Genomic DNA, 18,127 nt, shown 5'->3' with positions numbered 1-18,127 from the left:
TGCCAGCGGTTCCATAAAATGAAAAAGCTATGAATACAAATTGGATTTCAGCTTAGTGGAACATTCAGTGTACAGGCTGAGACATTAGGGATTTTCAAACTTTCAATGGAATACGCATTTTATTGTGATTACAACTTTCTTTGTTCTGGTTTTGGCCTCTTGACTGTCACCCGCAGGGATAATACAATTAAATTATGCAAATGCACATCCACTTTTCACTCTGAGCAAACTGAATTTGTGGTCGCATTTGCCCTGACTGCGAGTTCAGGAAGCTGCAAATTGACGGAATAAATGCTTGGACTGATACGACCACACACACATCAAGCAAGAGCGATGCATGCTCGTATCATACACCTGTCAGTCGCTTGCTTTTATGGATGGAGCCTTTACTCCATGACATAAATCTGGATAAGTCGTGCTGTAACGCTGCCTATTAATCTATGCTCGTCTCCAGCAGTAACAAGATTATTCCAAGCCAGGGCTCCATTGGCGTAAAGTGGAGGAGACAGCTTGTGCATGCCTCACCCAAGGGTGCACGTTAATAGGCTTTCAAACTGCAGAGTCGAAAGTGACATTGCTCGTCCTCTGGTTTTCAAGTAGATCTCTTTCACTACAGTGAGTCCTTGCAACCTCGAGTACCGCAGGTTTGATATCTTACTTATTGTGCAGCCACGTGCACCTCGGAATGTCCCGAGTTGTGAAAGGATTATTCCGACTTGCGGTCATGTGCTTTGAAGTTGGAATAAACAACACCTCGACACCTCTTTCAGATTATTGCATCTCATCGAATAGCAAAGGAAAAGATGAGGTTTGACAGGCATATCAATAATGTAAAACATACACATTTTTAATCATAAAACCGTCTCTATTAGATATAAATTCTGGTGTTAGGTGCTTGTGAGAGATGGACATGTAGTTTGCAAGTGTAACCTTTGACAAGTCCACATAAAACTTCATTTTTCCCAGCCAGGAACAATTTTTTCGCATTATTCCAACACCACATGGTCGCTTGTTCACCCTAAAAAAAGTTTAATCATGTGGAGAATAATTCATGTCACTGCCCTAAAACTGAATTATTGATGCAATGTGATAGAAGTGCTGCCATTCTGTCACTTTTAAAAAAAGACCAGAGGACGAGGATGCTTTTCACAGCAAACACTTTGAAACGTTCATAGTGGGAGAGGCACATGTAAATAATGAAACAGTGGCATGTGTTAACGTCAGCACTATTACCAGTGCTTATCTAGTGTGACATTTCAAAATGTCCGCCCTGATAAAAGCCAGTGTTCAAGTCCAGAACTTCTGCAGGATGGGTAGTAAAATCTATACTTTCCTCCATTAAACACTCAGTGGTTTAACTAGGCAGCGCTTTTCCCGTATTGACCTTCAGATAAAGTGGACTTTAATCTGTGCAATCACCTCGAGGGAGGAACAAGATCGAAAATGTGTTTCCGCCGAATAGATGTAACTTAGAGAGAGGGAATCGCAATAAGGCTCCTCCGATCCATATTACCTGGTCTCAGTTGGCCGAAGTTTAGCCCTCGGGTTGCTTACAGAAGCACGAGATGAATCACGCTTGGTTTGGCTTCACACTTAAAGAATATGACCACAAGTCTTTTTTTCATGAAAAGAAAGAAACCAACAAGTCAGTCACGACTTCTTGTGAGGTTTGTAGAAAGCGGAATCCAAATGCATTTGAAGATTTCGAGTCTTTCATGGCAGGTTGGCAGGCACAAGGCAATCTGAACTGAAATAAGTCAAAACACAGGAATGTGTCCTAAACTGAAACTTAAGAAAACTCCCGCTTTGAACACATTGAACGACAAAGAAGACAAGGGAACACAAAGAGAAAACCAGAGAAAACAAACGTAGACACGAGGAGAACACGTTGACTCCACACTAAAATACCCTCGGCTGAAGGGGGGTTCGAACTGTTGCTGTAAGGCCACTGTGCTAACCACTGGTCTACCGTGCCACCCTTTAAACCAAATCCAAAGATCCAAATCCAAAGTCCAGAGAACTGAAATGCAAATTCAAAGACCATAAAAATGCACAAACTAGGCAAAACTGTGGGACCCAAAGCTCAGGTTCCTGTTGAAGATGGAAAACTATGCTCGCTGTGTGGTTGTTACTGGAACAGCAGTACAGTTAACTGGGACGTTATTAGATTTACAAAGTAGTTACTGGGCAAGACATTTGACCTGATGCGGCATGAGATAAATCCATTGCCATAACTCAAGGAGAGCAGTGCTCAGTGTGATTATCAGCTCTCAAGGTAGGGAACTTATTACTGTGGTGTTATGCTAATGAGACTTTAATGACTCCTCAGCAGCAGCAGTCTGTCCAGGAGTTCATTCCAGCTCATTTAAACTTAAAGTTCTTCACACTAATGAAACTCAAAGTTTCTGTTTGACTCTGCTGCAGCTTTTCAATCCCCTTTGACAGTGGTGTAACCCGAGTGAAATACCCACAGTGTGATGGTGTCATTGCTGCTCTTCTCCACAGAAAGACAACGACTTGTTGGAAGTGTGGAATAAAACGGGGCATCAGGGGAACGAGTGGATCCGAGCTGAGGTCCCCCTGAGGAGGCTGAGGAACTTTGAGGTGATATTTGAGGGGATTCGCTCCAGGGATGTGAGCGGAGGAGCTGCCCTGGATGACTTGGAGTTCATAGACTGTGCCCCAAGTAGGTGATATACACACAACACTGCTTTGTTACACCGCTTGACTTTCTCCGACAAACCAAATTCAAATGAAATATAAAGAACAGTTCTAAAAGATAAAGTAAGTAACTATGCAGATTGAACTGCACCAATCCCTGGAATTTACATGAAGTGAAACTATACTAATGACAATACTAATGATTCCTATAAATACTAGGTACTGTCCTTAGTATTAATCTTCTTCTTTTACCCACAGTTCTTTGGAAATTACTGTGCATTAATATGGTGTCGGAATAATTGATAAAAATAGTTCCTGAGTGGGAAAACGCCAACTCCAGTAGGAACAACAACTCGGAACTGCTGACGTCATACTTTATAAACAATTTAACGTAATAAAACAATCAGCTTTAATGTGGACTTGTCACATGTTAAACTTTACGTCCATCCCTCTCAAACAATACAGATGTTTTTATGATTAACGTTCGTACGTTTTAAATTACTTATGTCACACCTGAAAACTTTTTTTACATCCCGACTTTCATCTAAACTCGACACTACACTGAGCTGCTTTTTACCGAGACCTCAAAGTTCAAACATTATATTTAGTATTGTGTATAAATGATTATTTAATTCAAAGAGCACAAGAACAAGGTGTTCATTGGGTGTTGACTACAAGGCCGTGTGCCAGAAAAAATAATAAAAGCTTTGTTTGCAGCGTTTCTAAGTAAAAGTTATTGGTTTCTGTTCCTTTATTGCACTGTCATCTTTGATTTAGGTGTTTAAAACCTGTTCTAATGAAAAGTGTCTCAAAATCTCATTGTTCCCAAATGAAGCAGTGGAGTGGAAAGTCTTTCAAAGCTAGAGATTTCATCACGTGGCAAAGTAATCAGAGTCAGCGGGTGAAGGGTTCAGCACATCACCTCTGCCTGAAGTCTTTCTTATTGCCTCTTTCATTTAAAAGTAGCTGTAATTTGACTTAGATACTAAGAGAAACTCATTTACTGTCGGCCAGTTTTTCAGACCAGCTCATATCTGTCGTCTTGGAAATAAAACCTTAACCTTGCAGCTCTCTGAAGCAATGCAATTTGATGTAAGTTAAAAATTCGAGGTTATTCAAAGCACTTAAGGAAACTGAACATAGCTGTAAACGTGGCCTAGAAAACTCCAAACTAGTGGATCTCAGTCTATATTATTTTTAAATTAAACTTCTCTCTCGCTTCTCTCCGTTCCTCTTTTATCTAACTTTATTTCCAACGTATCTTCAAAAGCGAGATCTAATTATGCTGTGAGATGACTTTACGATCATCCCGGCCGATAGTTTGCTGGTTTATCCACGGAGAGAGAGAGAGAGAGAGAGTGAGAGAGAGAGAGAGAGAGCATGTCTTAGAGGGAGAGCGTTCGCCTCTTCTGCGTGATGACAGTCGCTGTCAGTGGCCGTTTGATGTTTATGGACGAGACAGATGTTCCACATTACACGGGACCTGGCACAAGGCTGGACACTGTGCGGGGCCCCTTCCCCGGCCCTGCCAAGGCTCTTCCCTGCGACACACACTTATAAACACACTTACACGGAGAGACGTAAACACCGACCCGCAGACGTAAATCAAAATAGACTGAGAGGCGTGCATGCGAGGACTGACAAGTAGGCAAACTGTCTGTCCCAAAAGCTAATTGGCACTCACACACAACTTCCATCAAATTTTTAAACGTGTGCCAAATGTGTTTTCAGCTCATCCCGTGATGGAAATAACCTCCCGCAATGCAGTCCAACAACTTTTTCCTCATTTCAGTCATCATTTAACGTCTTTTGAAGTAGAGGAGTACACACACGCATCTACACACATGCAAAAAAATTGAGCTCTTTCCTCTGATCCACCTGATCCCCTTTCGTCCTGTCTGCACCGCCGAGGCAGAGCCGGAGGAAAGAGGCTGTGATTTCCCATCACAGGCCTTTTCTGCCTGTGTTTTAGTGTCTCCTCCGCTCCTCGTGCCCTTTGGTCCGGAGCAAAGCGAGGAGGCCGCGTTTTTAATTGGATACAGTTGTGCGTTGTTGCATTTCCCCCTGGCGCAAAGATTTAGTCGATCTGAACGGTAAATGCTTCACAGGCTCCTGTCTCTAGATAGAAGGAGAAGAAAACAAACACGAGCTGTAATTGCTTCCCCTCCAGACGTGGTTTCTTTGTTCCTCTGTTTGTCTCCTAGATGCCGTGGAGCCGGTCAGCTGTCCTGCACTCACAGACTTTGTGTGCCACAACGGCGACTGCATCGAATCTCACCTGGTGTGCGACAACAAGGCCGACTGTGCCGACGAATCAGACGAGATGGACTGCGGTGAGCAAGAAATGGGAAATAGATTTCTTTCCCCACAGGGACTGAACTGTTTTTGATTTCAGAGCAGAACAACAACTTTTAACCGACACACCTCCCAATTTTCTTCCATCTCTCTCTACGTCATCGAGCAGACCACATAGTTGGCTCACCAGGTGCCTGTGATTTCAACATGGATGAAACCCAGTGGGAGGAGAAGTGCCAGCTTTCTCAGGACCCTGATGATAACTTTGATTGGAGAATAGGTCACAAGACTGAGACACCAGGAGCTGGACCTCACTCTGACCACAGTCCAGGTCAGTACTCTCTCTCCTTGTCTCCCAGAGATTACATGTCTATACAAACACTCAGATTTTAACCCAACATGTTGTTTGTCCCTGCTCTCTATAAGGAACATGTAAGTACGTTCTGATCTGACACCTTCTCCTTGTTTCCTGCTCTCAGGAAGCTCAGCGTTTTTGTATTTATAAATTGACAGCTGGTAAAAAAGGAGCTTCCGACAAGTACGTGACAGCAGAGTTAATAATACATCCTGATCAATGTCACGCTGAGTCGCACTGAGCTGAACAGCGACGGACTTGTTGTTTATCTTGCTGCTGCATCAAAACATGATTTTCTTTTGCTGCTGATTTAATTTGAAATGAATCTTAGAGTATAAATAACTGGAGCAGAGATTATAATTGGCCTCATCCATACAAGGCAACGTAAACCTTCATTTTTCTATGTGACTTTGCGTTTAATTTTCAATCTCATCTGCTACATAAAATATAGGAGGACGAAAATAGTAAAAAAAAAAAAAAAAAGCAATTACAGTTTTGTAAAGCACGAGTGCATTTGAGGGGGGGGGGGGGGGGGGGGGGGGAGCCATTTAGCAGTGTACAGTTTGCTTCACGTCAAACAGAGAAGTGAAGCGAAGGACAGCGAGTTACACTGAGGTGTGAGCCGCCTCAGTTTATTAACTGGGTTTAGATTCACGGCTCGATGGAAAAGAAAATTAACTGTCAACAATTCTGATAAACTATTAATCATTTGTTGATGAAAACTCAGTCTCGTTTTGTGCTTCTCAGAATATCACAATAGTTTCTTTCTGTTTCGATATTTTGCTGTGATATAAATTAGATGTCAAACTGGTAAACATTTGCCAATGTTTTGACAATTTCCTGACAAATGTCAGACTAAAGATATTCATCTATGTAAACAAATAAATGGCGGATTAATCAATTTCTGTGTGTAAACCATCTTAAGTAGTAGTTTGATTGTTTTTTGAAAGGTGAATAAAACGTGATTCTTGAATGTACTAGTAGATGTACTATACAGTTTACTACACAGGCAGAGACAATGTAGAGGTCATGTTGAACCGGAGGAGGCCTGGTCACCTCAAAGCTGTTTCCCAATTCAGGTGCCACATTCTTCGAAGGCGTGGTCTTCGTAGACACTGCACACAGACCTACACCTGCGACCTGCACCGATTGGGCGACACAAGCTTTATCGTCTATTTGACTCCAAATGGAACCATAACTTACTAGATGGACCTCATGCTGTATTGAAGAAGACTTGAAACCAGAGATTGAGATGTTAAATTCCTTTAGAAAATGTTTACTGACGTTATAAATCAAGTTTTTGTATCTCATAGACTTCAATAGAAACCGCCTATTGCCGGTCATTCGAAAGAAAACATTCAAAAATACTCAACAGAAAGCATTGGGTTATATTTCCAGAACCAGAATCTACGTCCATTTTAAATACAGTGTATGTTCTATACTTTGAATTGTTTGCAAAAAGTACACACGCATACATGAGAGCTGAAAAAGGACAAGACATGACCCTGCAGACATCACGCATTAGCCTTATCAGGAAAATAACATTTTCCAATGTGAATTTTTGGGGTATTTTTCCTTTTCATTTGGATTATTCATCTCTTTGAGTCAGAGGAAGAATCCAGTGTTATGGGTGCGAGCACAGTTTGCTGCGTGCTCGGAATTGTGCTCAAATCCCCTTTAACTCATGTGGAAAACTTGCACTTTGTTCTGGCGTGGCTCACATGCCGTCTCATCCTCCAGCCCCAGCCGCGCCGAAGATCTGTGGAGCTTCTGGCTTCTGGCTGCAACGTTTCACAACAGCACAAACGCTTTCTTCTGTCAAAATATTGTGTATTGGAATCAACACAAGAAAGTTATTGGATTTCTTTTCCAGCAGCAAAGCAGAAATTGCTTGGTTGAGCAGGATTTAGCTGTGGGTATTTTCTTTTCCCTGCATGTAACGCAGATGTGAAGCGTCTTTATCTGTGTTTATCTCCAAAGGTGGTGGAGGGAACTTCCTGTATGTGAACTCAGCCACTCAGAGGGAGGGTGACATTGCCAAGCTGACGACGAGGCGTCCGTTTCCGGGCAGCGTCGGCCTGTGTCACCTGCGCTTCTGGTTCTTCATGCACGACTCAGACAAGATGGGAACGCTGAAGGTGATCTCGTCTCTGCTGCATTTCCATAAACTATTCAAAGTTGGGGGTTTTTTTCGTTTTTTTTTCCTCGGGCATCAAGCTTCCAAACATGTTTGTCTTTCTTTGTCATTCGCTGCCAGACGATCCATCAAAGTCAACCTGAAGGCTTAATTTTGTCTTCGTCAGAAATGTCTGTCCTGTTTTTCTCCAGCCTCTCGCTATGTTCCACGTCGCCCACCGTCAATCACCTGATACCCACAGGAAGGAATGAAAGTGTCCCTGCCAGGAAATAATCCATCAAAGCACATCAGCCTTACAACTTTTATTAAGATATCCATCACTTCCTGTCTTTGTTAGGTGTCTTTGTCTGCTGGGTTAATTTCAAAACAACAAATAAGCAAATGTTAAAAAAAAAAACTAATTAGAAAGAATGTGTGCTATAAAAAAACTACATGTAGCCAAAGATGAGATACTTTCTCCTCTTTCTTAAATTATTATTGTTAAAGAAGTCAGGGAATTGCAATGCTGCATAAAACTAAAGATTTGTTTGTCTTTCGCTTTTGTTAAACACTTCTGTGACTATGAATACATACAAGAGCCATAATGATTTAATTAAAACTCTCATGAGATGTTGACACTGATGTGAGGAGGATGTGTTTGTTTTAAAACAAGTTGAGGAACAGTGATAGGATGTAGTTAAGTACATTTACCCAAGGACCTTGTGAAAGTATAGTACTATACACATACAAAATATGATTGTGAAGCGCACAAAACATATTGTGTTCTGTTGCATATTATACAATATTTACATATATTCATATATTATAAAATATCTACCTGTACGTTTTTACTGTTTCCTTTCAGGCTGAAATACATTTCTACTTCACTGCCAGTTTGAATCATTTCATTGGATTCTGACCTCAAGTTGATGTTCCCTCTGCACCTCTAGGTCTTCACTGTGGGACCCAGCGGTATCAGTCTGTTGATGTGGGCGACCACTGGAAACCATGGCGGCCAGTGGACATACGCCAACGTCCTCCTGTCCAACTCGGCACCTTTCAGAGTGACCTTCCAGGCAGAGGTGGGTGGAGACAAGTGGACGGACATCGCCCTGGATGACGTCTCCTTCACTCCAGAGTGTGGGGTTGTAGGTAAAGCTATTATTTAATATTTCTCTCTTCCTCCCTGGGGTCGTTGTGCCCTTATACACTTCCAATTACCTTTTTTGTTTTTCCTCATGTTCGGCCGTGCCAGCACATTTTTCATGCTTCTTTTTCTCCAATTTTCTGTTCTCCATCATCCACGCTCTTTGTTTCCATATAAATTGTGGGGACCTTCCTGAAGTGTGTAGTGAGTTAATGGAGCCTGTTGCCCTGCAGGTCCATATACAGTATATAATGGAGCCTGGATCGGCATTGAGGGACATGATGGAGGGCAGTATGGGGGGAAAGCAGTTACATTTACTATGTGTTTTTTACTGTGTTTCCTCCCTCCACCCCTGATCTCCCTCTCTGAACTGTAGCCATTAGCAAACCTCTCTGTTTTCCACACTGTCTCAAAACATTCCTCTGAGATTCCTCACTCCAGGATTCTCGCTGCGTGTGAGCTAAACTCAATAAGAACAGATCACTCATCTCGCTGTGTTTATCTGTATTTATGTGTCCCAACAGGACCAGTGACTCCCCAGCCTCCGACCTGCAGAACGGACCAGTTCCAGTGTGCCTACTCCTTCCAGTGCATCCCACAGAGCTGGAGGTGTGACAAAGAGCCCGACTGTGCTGATCAGTCCGATGAAGAGCGCTGTCCGGCCTTGGTACCTGGGACTATTCCTCCTCAGCTCCTCTGTCCCATTGGGTTTTATCAGTGTTCAGACTTTCAGTGCCTCCCGTCCATACTGCGCTGCGACGGTGTCCCCGACTGCTCTGACGGAGAAGATGAGAACAGCTGCCGTAAGTATCTGTGTGTCTTTATAAAGCAGGAATTACTTTGACTAGACAGGTGCCAGCACAGAGATGGGGACAGACAGAATATTTTAGTAGTCTGCCGATGTGATAAACAATAGAAACAAATATATGGCACAACAACAACTTAAGTGCATCACATTCTTTGTCTAGAGGTGTAAATTATGAGTTTTTTTTAATGCTTTTTTCACCATGATAAACTCCATGGTTAATATTTAATCCACCTCCTTTGCATTGGGATGAAGACAGAAGATCTAGATACTTTAAAGGGAGCTCAGTTGCCTTGCTGTTCATTCTTTTTATCTGAAACAGTGAGACAAACTTTACCTTTTTGTCTAAAACTGGGAAGAATAATTTGTGTTGTCCCTGTCGACTTTATTCCATATTTAACCTATTAATGATCTGCGTTGTAGTTTAGTGAACGGTGTGAGTTGATTGTTTGAATTTTCATGCGAGAACTGAAAGAATGTCTTGAAATCCCCTTCTTGTGAGACTGGTAACGCTCATATCGTTATCCACTGAGGGGAAATTAGGAAAGCACACACACACATTATCCCACAGATTAGGATCAAAGTGTCAAAGCAGCTTTACAATCTCTAATCCCTTTTATAGTATGCTGCTCATAGTGATCTGTGAATGCACGCTGCCCCCCCCCCTCCCTCGACATATTTTACCAATTTTCTCTGCTTCTTCTTCTTCTTTTTCTTTTTTTTTTGTGCAACAGCTCTGCTGCAGTGCGAGCTGGGAGAACTGGTGTGTGAAGCAGGTCCACCTGCTTGTATCCCACTTCAGAAGCGCTGCGACCGCTCGGCCGACTGTCTGCCGTTCCACTCCGACGAGTCCAGCTGCCATGGTAACATATCCTCACTAACCCGGCCCCTTTTAGAGTTTTTGTTGTAATACATTGTCCATGACAGGACACAGGGTTCATTCTGTGCCTTTCACTTCTCAGTATATTAATATATGTAGTTTCCGCTTAAAGATATTTTTCCTGCTATGATGTAAACCATTTGTGACATTCAATTTAAATATGGCTTTTCAGCGGCAAGACAGTTCTTTTATGTTTGTATACATAAAAGAAGATTTCTTTTTAAAATACATGGATTTTGCTACTTAACGGCTACATATAGTTGTTGTTGCCACTGTATAGTGCTCTGATGAGTCACTTCTGACTGAAGTGCTGCCAAATCCCTATTCGTGGTGGCTCATTTCCACCCAGAGCACTGGCTCTCGGGACATTCTCGAGTCGGACTGTTTAGTCTTCAAAACACACCTCGCAGGTTACTGCACGCTGCCAAAATCCATTAAATCCTCCGCTTTCCTGCATTTTCAGGACAAACGCCGAACCTCTCGTTCAATCTGAAAACCACTGCTGAGCCAAAGTAACTTTATCAGGAGCTGAGCAGAACTTCAGGGCTTCAAACTTGAAGATTATTCCACAGTCAGTCCTCACACAACTTAAAGAGGGGAGAATATTTGACGGCAGATGTGCAGGGAGAAAATGGATGTATGTTTGTGGTTTATTGTACAAGCTCACGGTGTCTGAGGTTAATGGATGAGACTGAACAGAGCACACAGCACAGTTTCCCTTGGCAACAATCACTGATTTCATTTTCTTGTGTTAGAGCAACTTTTTTTGAGTGTTTTTCTGTCTCCTCTCGGGTAAAGAGAGACATGGAAAATGACAGTGAAACAGAGTGGAGGCAAAACTTTGGAAGTTTTTCTTTTCTGTGTATTTGTTTGCACAAGATTCAGCCGTGACGGTCAATTTCTTTTTTGCAGATTGTCCTCCGATGTTCTGCCTGGATCGGGGCTCGTGCCTCGTGCACAAACACGGGCCCGTTTGCACGTGAGTTCAACTTCACCGGGACACACACACACAAACACACATTCATAAACAGACAAACGCACACACCTCACACACTCAGTCACATTCATGAACATCCACAAACAAAGATAAGTATCATGTCTCCTCTTCCCACTCCCCCTCCCATCCTTTATCTTTCTTTGTGAGACTTAAAACATGGAAATCCCATCAGCCTCGTTTCTTTCCTTGGAAAAGACACGCTCCATGAAGCTTGTGGGAATCTGCGTATCCCCCACAGCTTAACCAGGGTGGTTCTGCCTTCATTTATCCACCAGCACAGAGTTTCCTGGGAATCTCTGATGGATTCTCCTGGTAAATATTTAAACACGGCCCCTGCTACCAATGGTCTCAGTGTGTAGACCACAAAAAAATGAGATTAATATTCCTATAGGTTGTCATAGGAATCTCCGTCTGCCTTTCAAAAACACATTGGAGACAAACTCTATGCTCGCTCTGTTGGAGGTTTTCTAGAGATTGTGAATTTAGCTTCTGCATCACCAGCCTGGAATATCTGCGATGTGATATTTCATTATAAAAAGTAAGAATGCAATAATGGGACTTGCTGCTGCATCTGCTAACATCATGATGCGCCAGTGAATCCTGTCTGAGTGATTCACATTTCTCCATTCTCATTTCCGAAGGTTTTCATTCCCCCCCCAAAATTTATGTGAGTTGTGCAGCAGGAGAAACGGGAGGACTATGCCTGCATTCTTAGGGCACGAGGGGGTCACTGATTGGTCAGAAACTGAAAGGGAGATTCTCACCTTCAGCCTGATGCCTCACAGTCTTAATGCAAGTCACTGTCAGGGACAACTTCCTCCCTTACACCTGTCAGTTTTATATTAGCGGATATTTTCACTTTGGGTATCTGTCAGAAACCACTTTTTATAGCATCTAACCTCGTAACAGATCTTTGTTTTCTTCTGGTGATTTCTGATAGCCTGACTTAAAGGTTCAGCGTGTAGAATTTAGTGACATCTAGTGGTGAAGTTGCATGTTGCAGCTGAATGTCCCTCATCTCACCCTCCTCTTCAAAACGTGAAAGAGAACCTGTGGCAGCCTTCAGTTGTCATAAAAACTCAAAAGGTGTTTAGTTTGTCCAGGCTGGGCTACTGTAAAAAACATGGCGGCCTCCGTAGAGAGGACCCGCTCCTGATGTAAATATGAAGTATTTAAATATAAAGGGGACATTCTAGGGTAAAGAAAACAACAATTTGCGCCGCTGCTTCCTCATTATGTAACTTCACTGCCGTCATTCTGTGCGGTGGGGAACTGTGTCCGTTCCAGCGTTGATAACAGCCCTGCTGCAGCAGAGCCCGAGAAACGGAGGCTTCCTCTGGCTCAGTATTTGCGTCACGTCTCTCCACTCTGCCGAGCAGGATCCACCGGGGGAAGCAGGCCAGGGACGGCCCACTGCCATGGCCAGGCCGTCACACAATATGTGCCCTGACCCCCTCTGAATGATAATGACACCGCGTGGCTTTGCAGAGGGCTTGTGTTTCGCATTAGAAGGTCAATGTTGCTCAGAAATCAAGCTGATACCGAACAGATGTTGACTTGGAGCACAATCCTTGTTTGGGAATAGAGGAAGTTGCTTTTCTTTTCCAGAGATGCAGCAAACCAGACCGTCCAAACTATTTGCAATTAGTCTGTGTTCGGGTCCAGGATGTCCCGCAGGAAAATCCTGCACCATTTGTCAAGATAGTGCTTTTGTAAAATATGGTGTGAGAGAATATGTGTGCTTAAGATTCATGTATAGTCTCTTCTCTTTATCTATTTTAGTGTTTTATTTGTTCTGTTTTACTTTTATCATTTTTTTGTTCTCTTTTTAAAGGATAACGCTGAAGTTATTGTGTCTTATATTGTCAATAAATACCATGAAAAGATTAAAAACAACACATTATTCTCTCAAAACTTTCCAGCCTCTACCCTGTTACAATCAGTCCCCAGCACATTCATTCCTCCTTAAGTTTTACATCTTTAATAAAAAAGATCAGTGTTTTCGTTTTTGTTTTTTTTGTGGGATTTATTGACAATAATAAGAAATACAGAATATCACCAGATGTTTAATCGCTACATTTCTGCAAATCACCTGCAATAACTTTGAACGATGAAAAGTGCTAAACAAATAAAGTTTGAACGATTGATTGTTCCCCCCAAAGTCTTTGTATCAATCATGGATCTGTTTTCCGTGTCTTTTCACAGATGTTCTCCAGGATGGACGGGGAACCGTTGCCACGTGAGGGCGAAGCCGTCTCTCTCCACCCCGACACCTGAACCAGAGGACACGCAGATGGGTAATAAAGAAACACACCTCCATCAAGCCGTCTCACCTCAATCTGTTTTCTGTATCCTTGCATCAATGTCTCTGCAGTTCATTGAAGCCCCTCGTCTTTGCAAGAATTACATCCACCTCCCTTCTGTTTAGATGCTGTGTACACTGGCATCGCCATTGGACTGCTGCTGCTCGTAGCCGGAGTCGCCGTCTGCGTCCTGGCTGCATGCAGGAGAAAATGCCACTTATTGTGAGTTGTGGGTACGACCATAAGCTGTATGTAAAGATGGATGACATGTCTCCACTTTCTCCAAAAATGAAGCCGAGATATCTGGTCATTTGGAGCCAGAGTCGGTCTCACCTGTCAATCATGACCTTTCAATAGATTAACTAATTAAAACCAAACTAACCACAGATATGAACATACATCAGCGTGATGAGAATTGACAGAAAACATCTTTGACTTCTTGGTTTGGTCTGTGCCCCATCCACTTACATGGAGGAGGCGGGTTCATGACCTGTGCTGCAACCAGACACCAGGGGGCGATCAAGCTGTTTTTTCGGAGCTGTTATGTCATTCATCTTGACAAACAGTCTATGGTTACAACAATGACACTGATGCTGATGATGATGCTGTTAATGATGAAGGTGATGATTGTGCATTTGCTGACTCTGCAGAAAACCTGACCAGATGAACTACGAGGAGATGCATGACTCAGCCTTTGACCGGAGAGCAGAGGTCAGTGCACGGAGATGACCAATCAATCGTCAGCGAATTCTGTTTGAGCGACACCAGGTCTCTCACCTACACAAATAGAATTCTTTTTTTTGTACATGTTCTCTTTCATGTGACTGCCAGTTAAAAATAGAGAAGCGTGAACTGGTATCTCCACAACGCAGCACTTGCCCCAGCACTCGTTAAAGCGAGCGGTGGAAAGAGTCGGTGAAACATGATGAAGGGTTTTATGAACGTTAAAAAATGTAATTATGGACACATAATGGAACGATTAGATTTTCATTGTGCGATCTCATGTCATTTTCTAATTGCCGCACATGATTCTCCTCCTCTCAGCTCCCGTCCCCTCGTGAAAGACCATGCATTTGTCCCACGCTTAACCCCAGGAAGAGTGATGGTCGGGGGCTTTCCATCAGCGTCTACCCCTGGAAGCGAGAGGTGGAGGTGAGGTGTCTCGGGTCAGCCTTTCAGCCTTCACTCTAATTATGTGTGCAGAGGTCGGTGACATGATGTTCGTCTCTTTGTGTCTATTACTCCGCAGCAGGCTTCGACCTGGAGAGACGCCAAACTGTCCTTCACCAACCCGCTGTACAATTCCCCCCCTGATGCTAATGGCACCGAGCACACAAGCTCTGAAGCATAAAAAACAGTGGACTTTACATATCGACGCTGCTGTAGATCCGTGTCAGACTGTGTGGGCAAATACTTGATGAGTGTGTCTTGACTTGCTGAGGTGCCAAGTCAGGAGAAACTAGTCAAAGAGAGGAGGGGAGTTCAGATATTCTGACAAGAAGTATCGGAAAGCCAATTCTGATCTACGGCTGTTGTTTACAGCTAAATTATTTTTAATCTTATGTGATTACATCTTAAATAAAAACTTTGGACAAGAGGATTGCTGAATTCAAAAGTTTAATACATTTTGTCAATGTAAATACCAATGAATCAACATTGACTTACAGGAGCGCCACTGCTAAACTAACCTTTAAAGCAATGGTAAAACATTTGGGGAAATAACCTTATTCTTGTTCTTGTGGAACTTTCAATAAGATGATTGTCGTGTCTGGACATTAAATATGTACAAAATCCACCTCTGAATATTTCTAAAAAGTTTCTTACAGTTTAAGATTCAAATTTTGCATCTGGATTATCATGCAAAATAGTCAAATGTCAATATTTAACAGTAGATAACAGAAGGGTTAACGTTAACCGTAATTCATTTTAGTCATTGTGTACTTAATGCTGCCAGAGTAGCAGTTTATTAACATTGCCACCGAACTTTCACTCGCAGAAATAGTTGCGGTTCGTTTGTGCGTCGCGATTAAAAGTTTTCTTCGTTGTTGGCAAAAGCAGAAAACATCTGGTTCACTGAACTGAAAAGCTCCACTGATCACGCAGAGCTTCCAGAAAGAGTCCCGACTTCATTAGTGATCTGTTTTAATCCCCACAAGTGCAAATAAAATAGTTATGACCTGGTTTTATTGGAAAATTACAAGTCAGCCTCCTGCAGCTGTAGCGTGAGCTGAATCTCTAACTCCCTGTGACGACCAGTGCAGAGTGGATGGGTCATAAACAGCCCAGTTAAAACCAGTCATTCATGTTCAGTCGTGTCTCATCACGCATGTCGACATAAGTGTCCATACGCGCTTACATGTTGATTTACATGACCAGGCCGTGTACTGCAGCTTCCTATGAGCCTCACTGTCATCACATATAAGAGCTGATGAAATCCCTGCTTCAGTTGCACCAATGTGATAAATTACAAGAAGAGTGTGATTATTCCACAGGCCTTTATTAAACATGTGACATTGTTTCATGACCCAGACATGACGTCCTGATGTTGTAGACTGTAAATAAAGATGGTCGACATGTCTCCACTTCCTTCCACTATCCAGACGTAAAGCTGTCAATCATGATGTTTCACACCATTCTTATGATATCAAAAAAGTTCTTAAAACCAAACTTAGAGACAGAGTAGAGTAAGAACATACATTGCTGTGATAAATGACACAAACCATCTTTGAGAAAAATCTTTTATACTTTGTATTTTGACTTTTTAATTTGGTCCATGTCCCATCCGACAACATGGAGGAGGCAGTGTTTATGACTGTAGCCAACCACCAGGGGTCAACCGTAGTGCTTTGGCTTCACTGTCGGGGAGCTGTCGTCTTTTCAATCTACGTCTACGGTCATAACATAGGAACTGATACAATTAATCTTCAATTAAAACAAAAGTTTAGTCTTAATTCGCCCACAGTTCTTTATCAAACAAGACATTATGATGTGAGTAGAAAAACAACGTGTTAACAGTCAGACCAGTCATGGCTTGAGTTCCCCAATGAACTCAAGATTTTAATTGGAGGGAAAATATGATAATTGGAAAACAAAGTCTTTCATCTAGATGGAAAAAAGGAAGTTAGTAGGAAACGAAAGGTCTAATGACTCCTAATGAAAGTACAACAGCCTTGAGCCTCTGCCTCCTCTTTCTGCTGCACACACACAACCTCTGCTTTCATTTCAAGCACATGGACAGAAGACCTCTCGTTTCTTTCTCCTTCAGATCAAATCAAAGCATGAAACAAACTCATCCTGATGCACAAGAGAAAACCTGTTCTCCTGCACGTTCTGCTCTGCAGGGACTAAACTCAGTGTGGCCCAGCTTCATGCTTTCATGGTGTGGCTGCAGGTTCTTACCGTCCGCGGCTGTGATCTCGGCTCGGACGTTCCCCACGCACTGCAAAACTACAACAACTCCAAGGAGAAGGTCGATCGCCTTCACACCCGCCATATCCAAGTGTTCGTCCCGGTATCCCGGTGGGGGTGTTTTTTTATTCACAGAAGAAGGCGTCGGTCCCCCTGGTGCAGCCGACACTTGCACCGCTTCCCCCGCGCGCACTGCGAAACTCTCCTGCCTCCCGTGCTGCTTTTAAAACGGAAAGCTGCCTGCGCTGCACTGAGCTGCGTCTCTCTGTTTTGTTCCAGCCTGTGCCAATGTGCGCGCTCCTGGGGAGGCGACGCGCTCGTCCTGACGGGTCTCCACCTCCGAAGCGATGCAAAAAAAAAAAACAATACGAAAAGAGGAGAAAGAAGTTAAGACATTTGAAGGCTCAACACACAGGTCTCACCCCGATGGAGGGAGGTGCATCGGGGTGAGATCCCCGAACTCTCTGGACTCACTGGCTGTCGTCCCGCCGCAGATCAGCTGTGTGTCGGTTGTCTGTTGTGTGTCCGCTGCTGGCGTCTGAGCTGCTGGTTTATCTCCTGCATTTCCTTCAATACAAGTCGGATTATGTACGAGACTAGATGTCAGGACTCTACGGTATGAAGATGCGCATCTTTCGGTCTGTCGATAACAACCAAAGCCCCGTTGGAACAAATGAGTGGATTCAGAAAGTGAAACGCTGGAGTGCTTTTACTTTGAAACGGGTTCGGAAAGTGTTGTAAATACATTTGTGTCATAGACAGATACACATTTTGGTCCACAGCAGAATAAACAGAGAAAATGATCTTTCACCTGAGTTGTAATGTTTATCTGATGAATTTATGTCACAAACAAATGGTTGCAACACTTTCTGTAAGCCTTTTCAAAATAAAAGCACTCCAGAGTTTGTTAATGATATCCATTCCCTTGTTTAAAAAGTTTTTTTTATTGTGAAATATTTGCAGGAGTGGAAAGATGCATGGCTTCATACTGTGTAGTACCTGTATTTATTTGAGTACAAGGGACGTCTTTCATACAATAAGGCAATAATCATATTTGTGGCCATATTCAAATGAAAGCCTATATGTAAAAACATTGTGCTGCATTAGCAGCTCCTCTGCAGAACATGATGTGGAACTGAGAAGCTACATATTTTGCATTG

The 18,127-nt window shown here is 42.8% G+C and overlaps 1 protein-coding gene across 1 annotated transcript in view; it reads left to right on the top strand.

Moving 5' to 3' along the window:
- The window catches only part of malrd1 (MAM and LDL receptor class A domain containing 1), a 38,888-nt gene extending 23,804 nt beyond the window's left edge, over positions 1–15,084 (top strand). The window contains exons 21-33 of the mRNA XM_034572882.1: positions 2,506–2,686; positions 4,866–4,994; positions 5,126–5,287; positions 7,292–7,449; positions 8,378–8,579; positions 9,099–9,377; positions 10,114–10,242; positions 11,172–11,238; positions 13,462–13,553; positions 13,685–13,781; positions 14,210–14,270; positions 14,604–14,711; positions 14,809–15,084. Coding sequence (XP_034428773.1) covers positions 2,506–2,686; positions 4,866–4,994; positions 5,126–5,287; positions 7,292–7,449; positions 8,378–8,579; positions 9,099–9,377; positions 10,114–10,242; positions 11,172–11,238; positions 13,462–13,553; positions 13,685–13,781; positions 14,210–14,270; positions 14,604–14,711; positions 14,809–14,910 — 1,767 coding nt within the window. The 3' untranslated portion in view covers positions 14,911–15,084. The remainder of the gene's footprint in view (positions 1–2,505; positions 2,687–4,865; positions 4,995–5,125; positions 5,288–7,291; positions 7,450–8,377; positions 8,580–9,098; positions 9,378–10,113; positions 10,243–11,171; positions 11,239–13,461; positions 13,554–13,684; positions 13,782–14,209; positions 14,271–14,603; positions 14,712–14,808) is intronic.
- The last annotated feature ends 3,043 nt before the right edge of the window (positions 15,085–18,127 follow it).

This window comes from Hippoglossus hippoglossus, chromosome 20 (assembly GCF_009819705.1).
Source record: "Hippoglossus hippoglossus isolate fHipHip1 chromosome 20, fHipHip1.pri, whole genome shotgun sequence".
In the NCBI taxonomy this organism is placed as follows: domain Eukaryota; kingdom Metazoa; phylum Chordata; class Actinopteri; order Pleuronectiformes; family Pleuronectidae; genus Hippoglossus; species Hippoglossus hippoglossus.
This window is presented reverse-complemented; position numbering and strand designations above follow the sequence as displayed.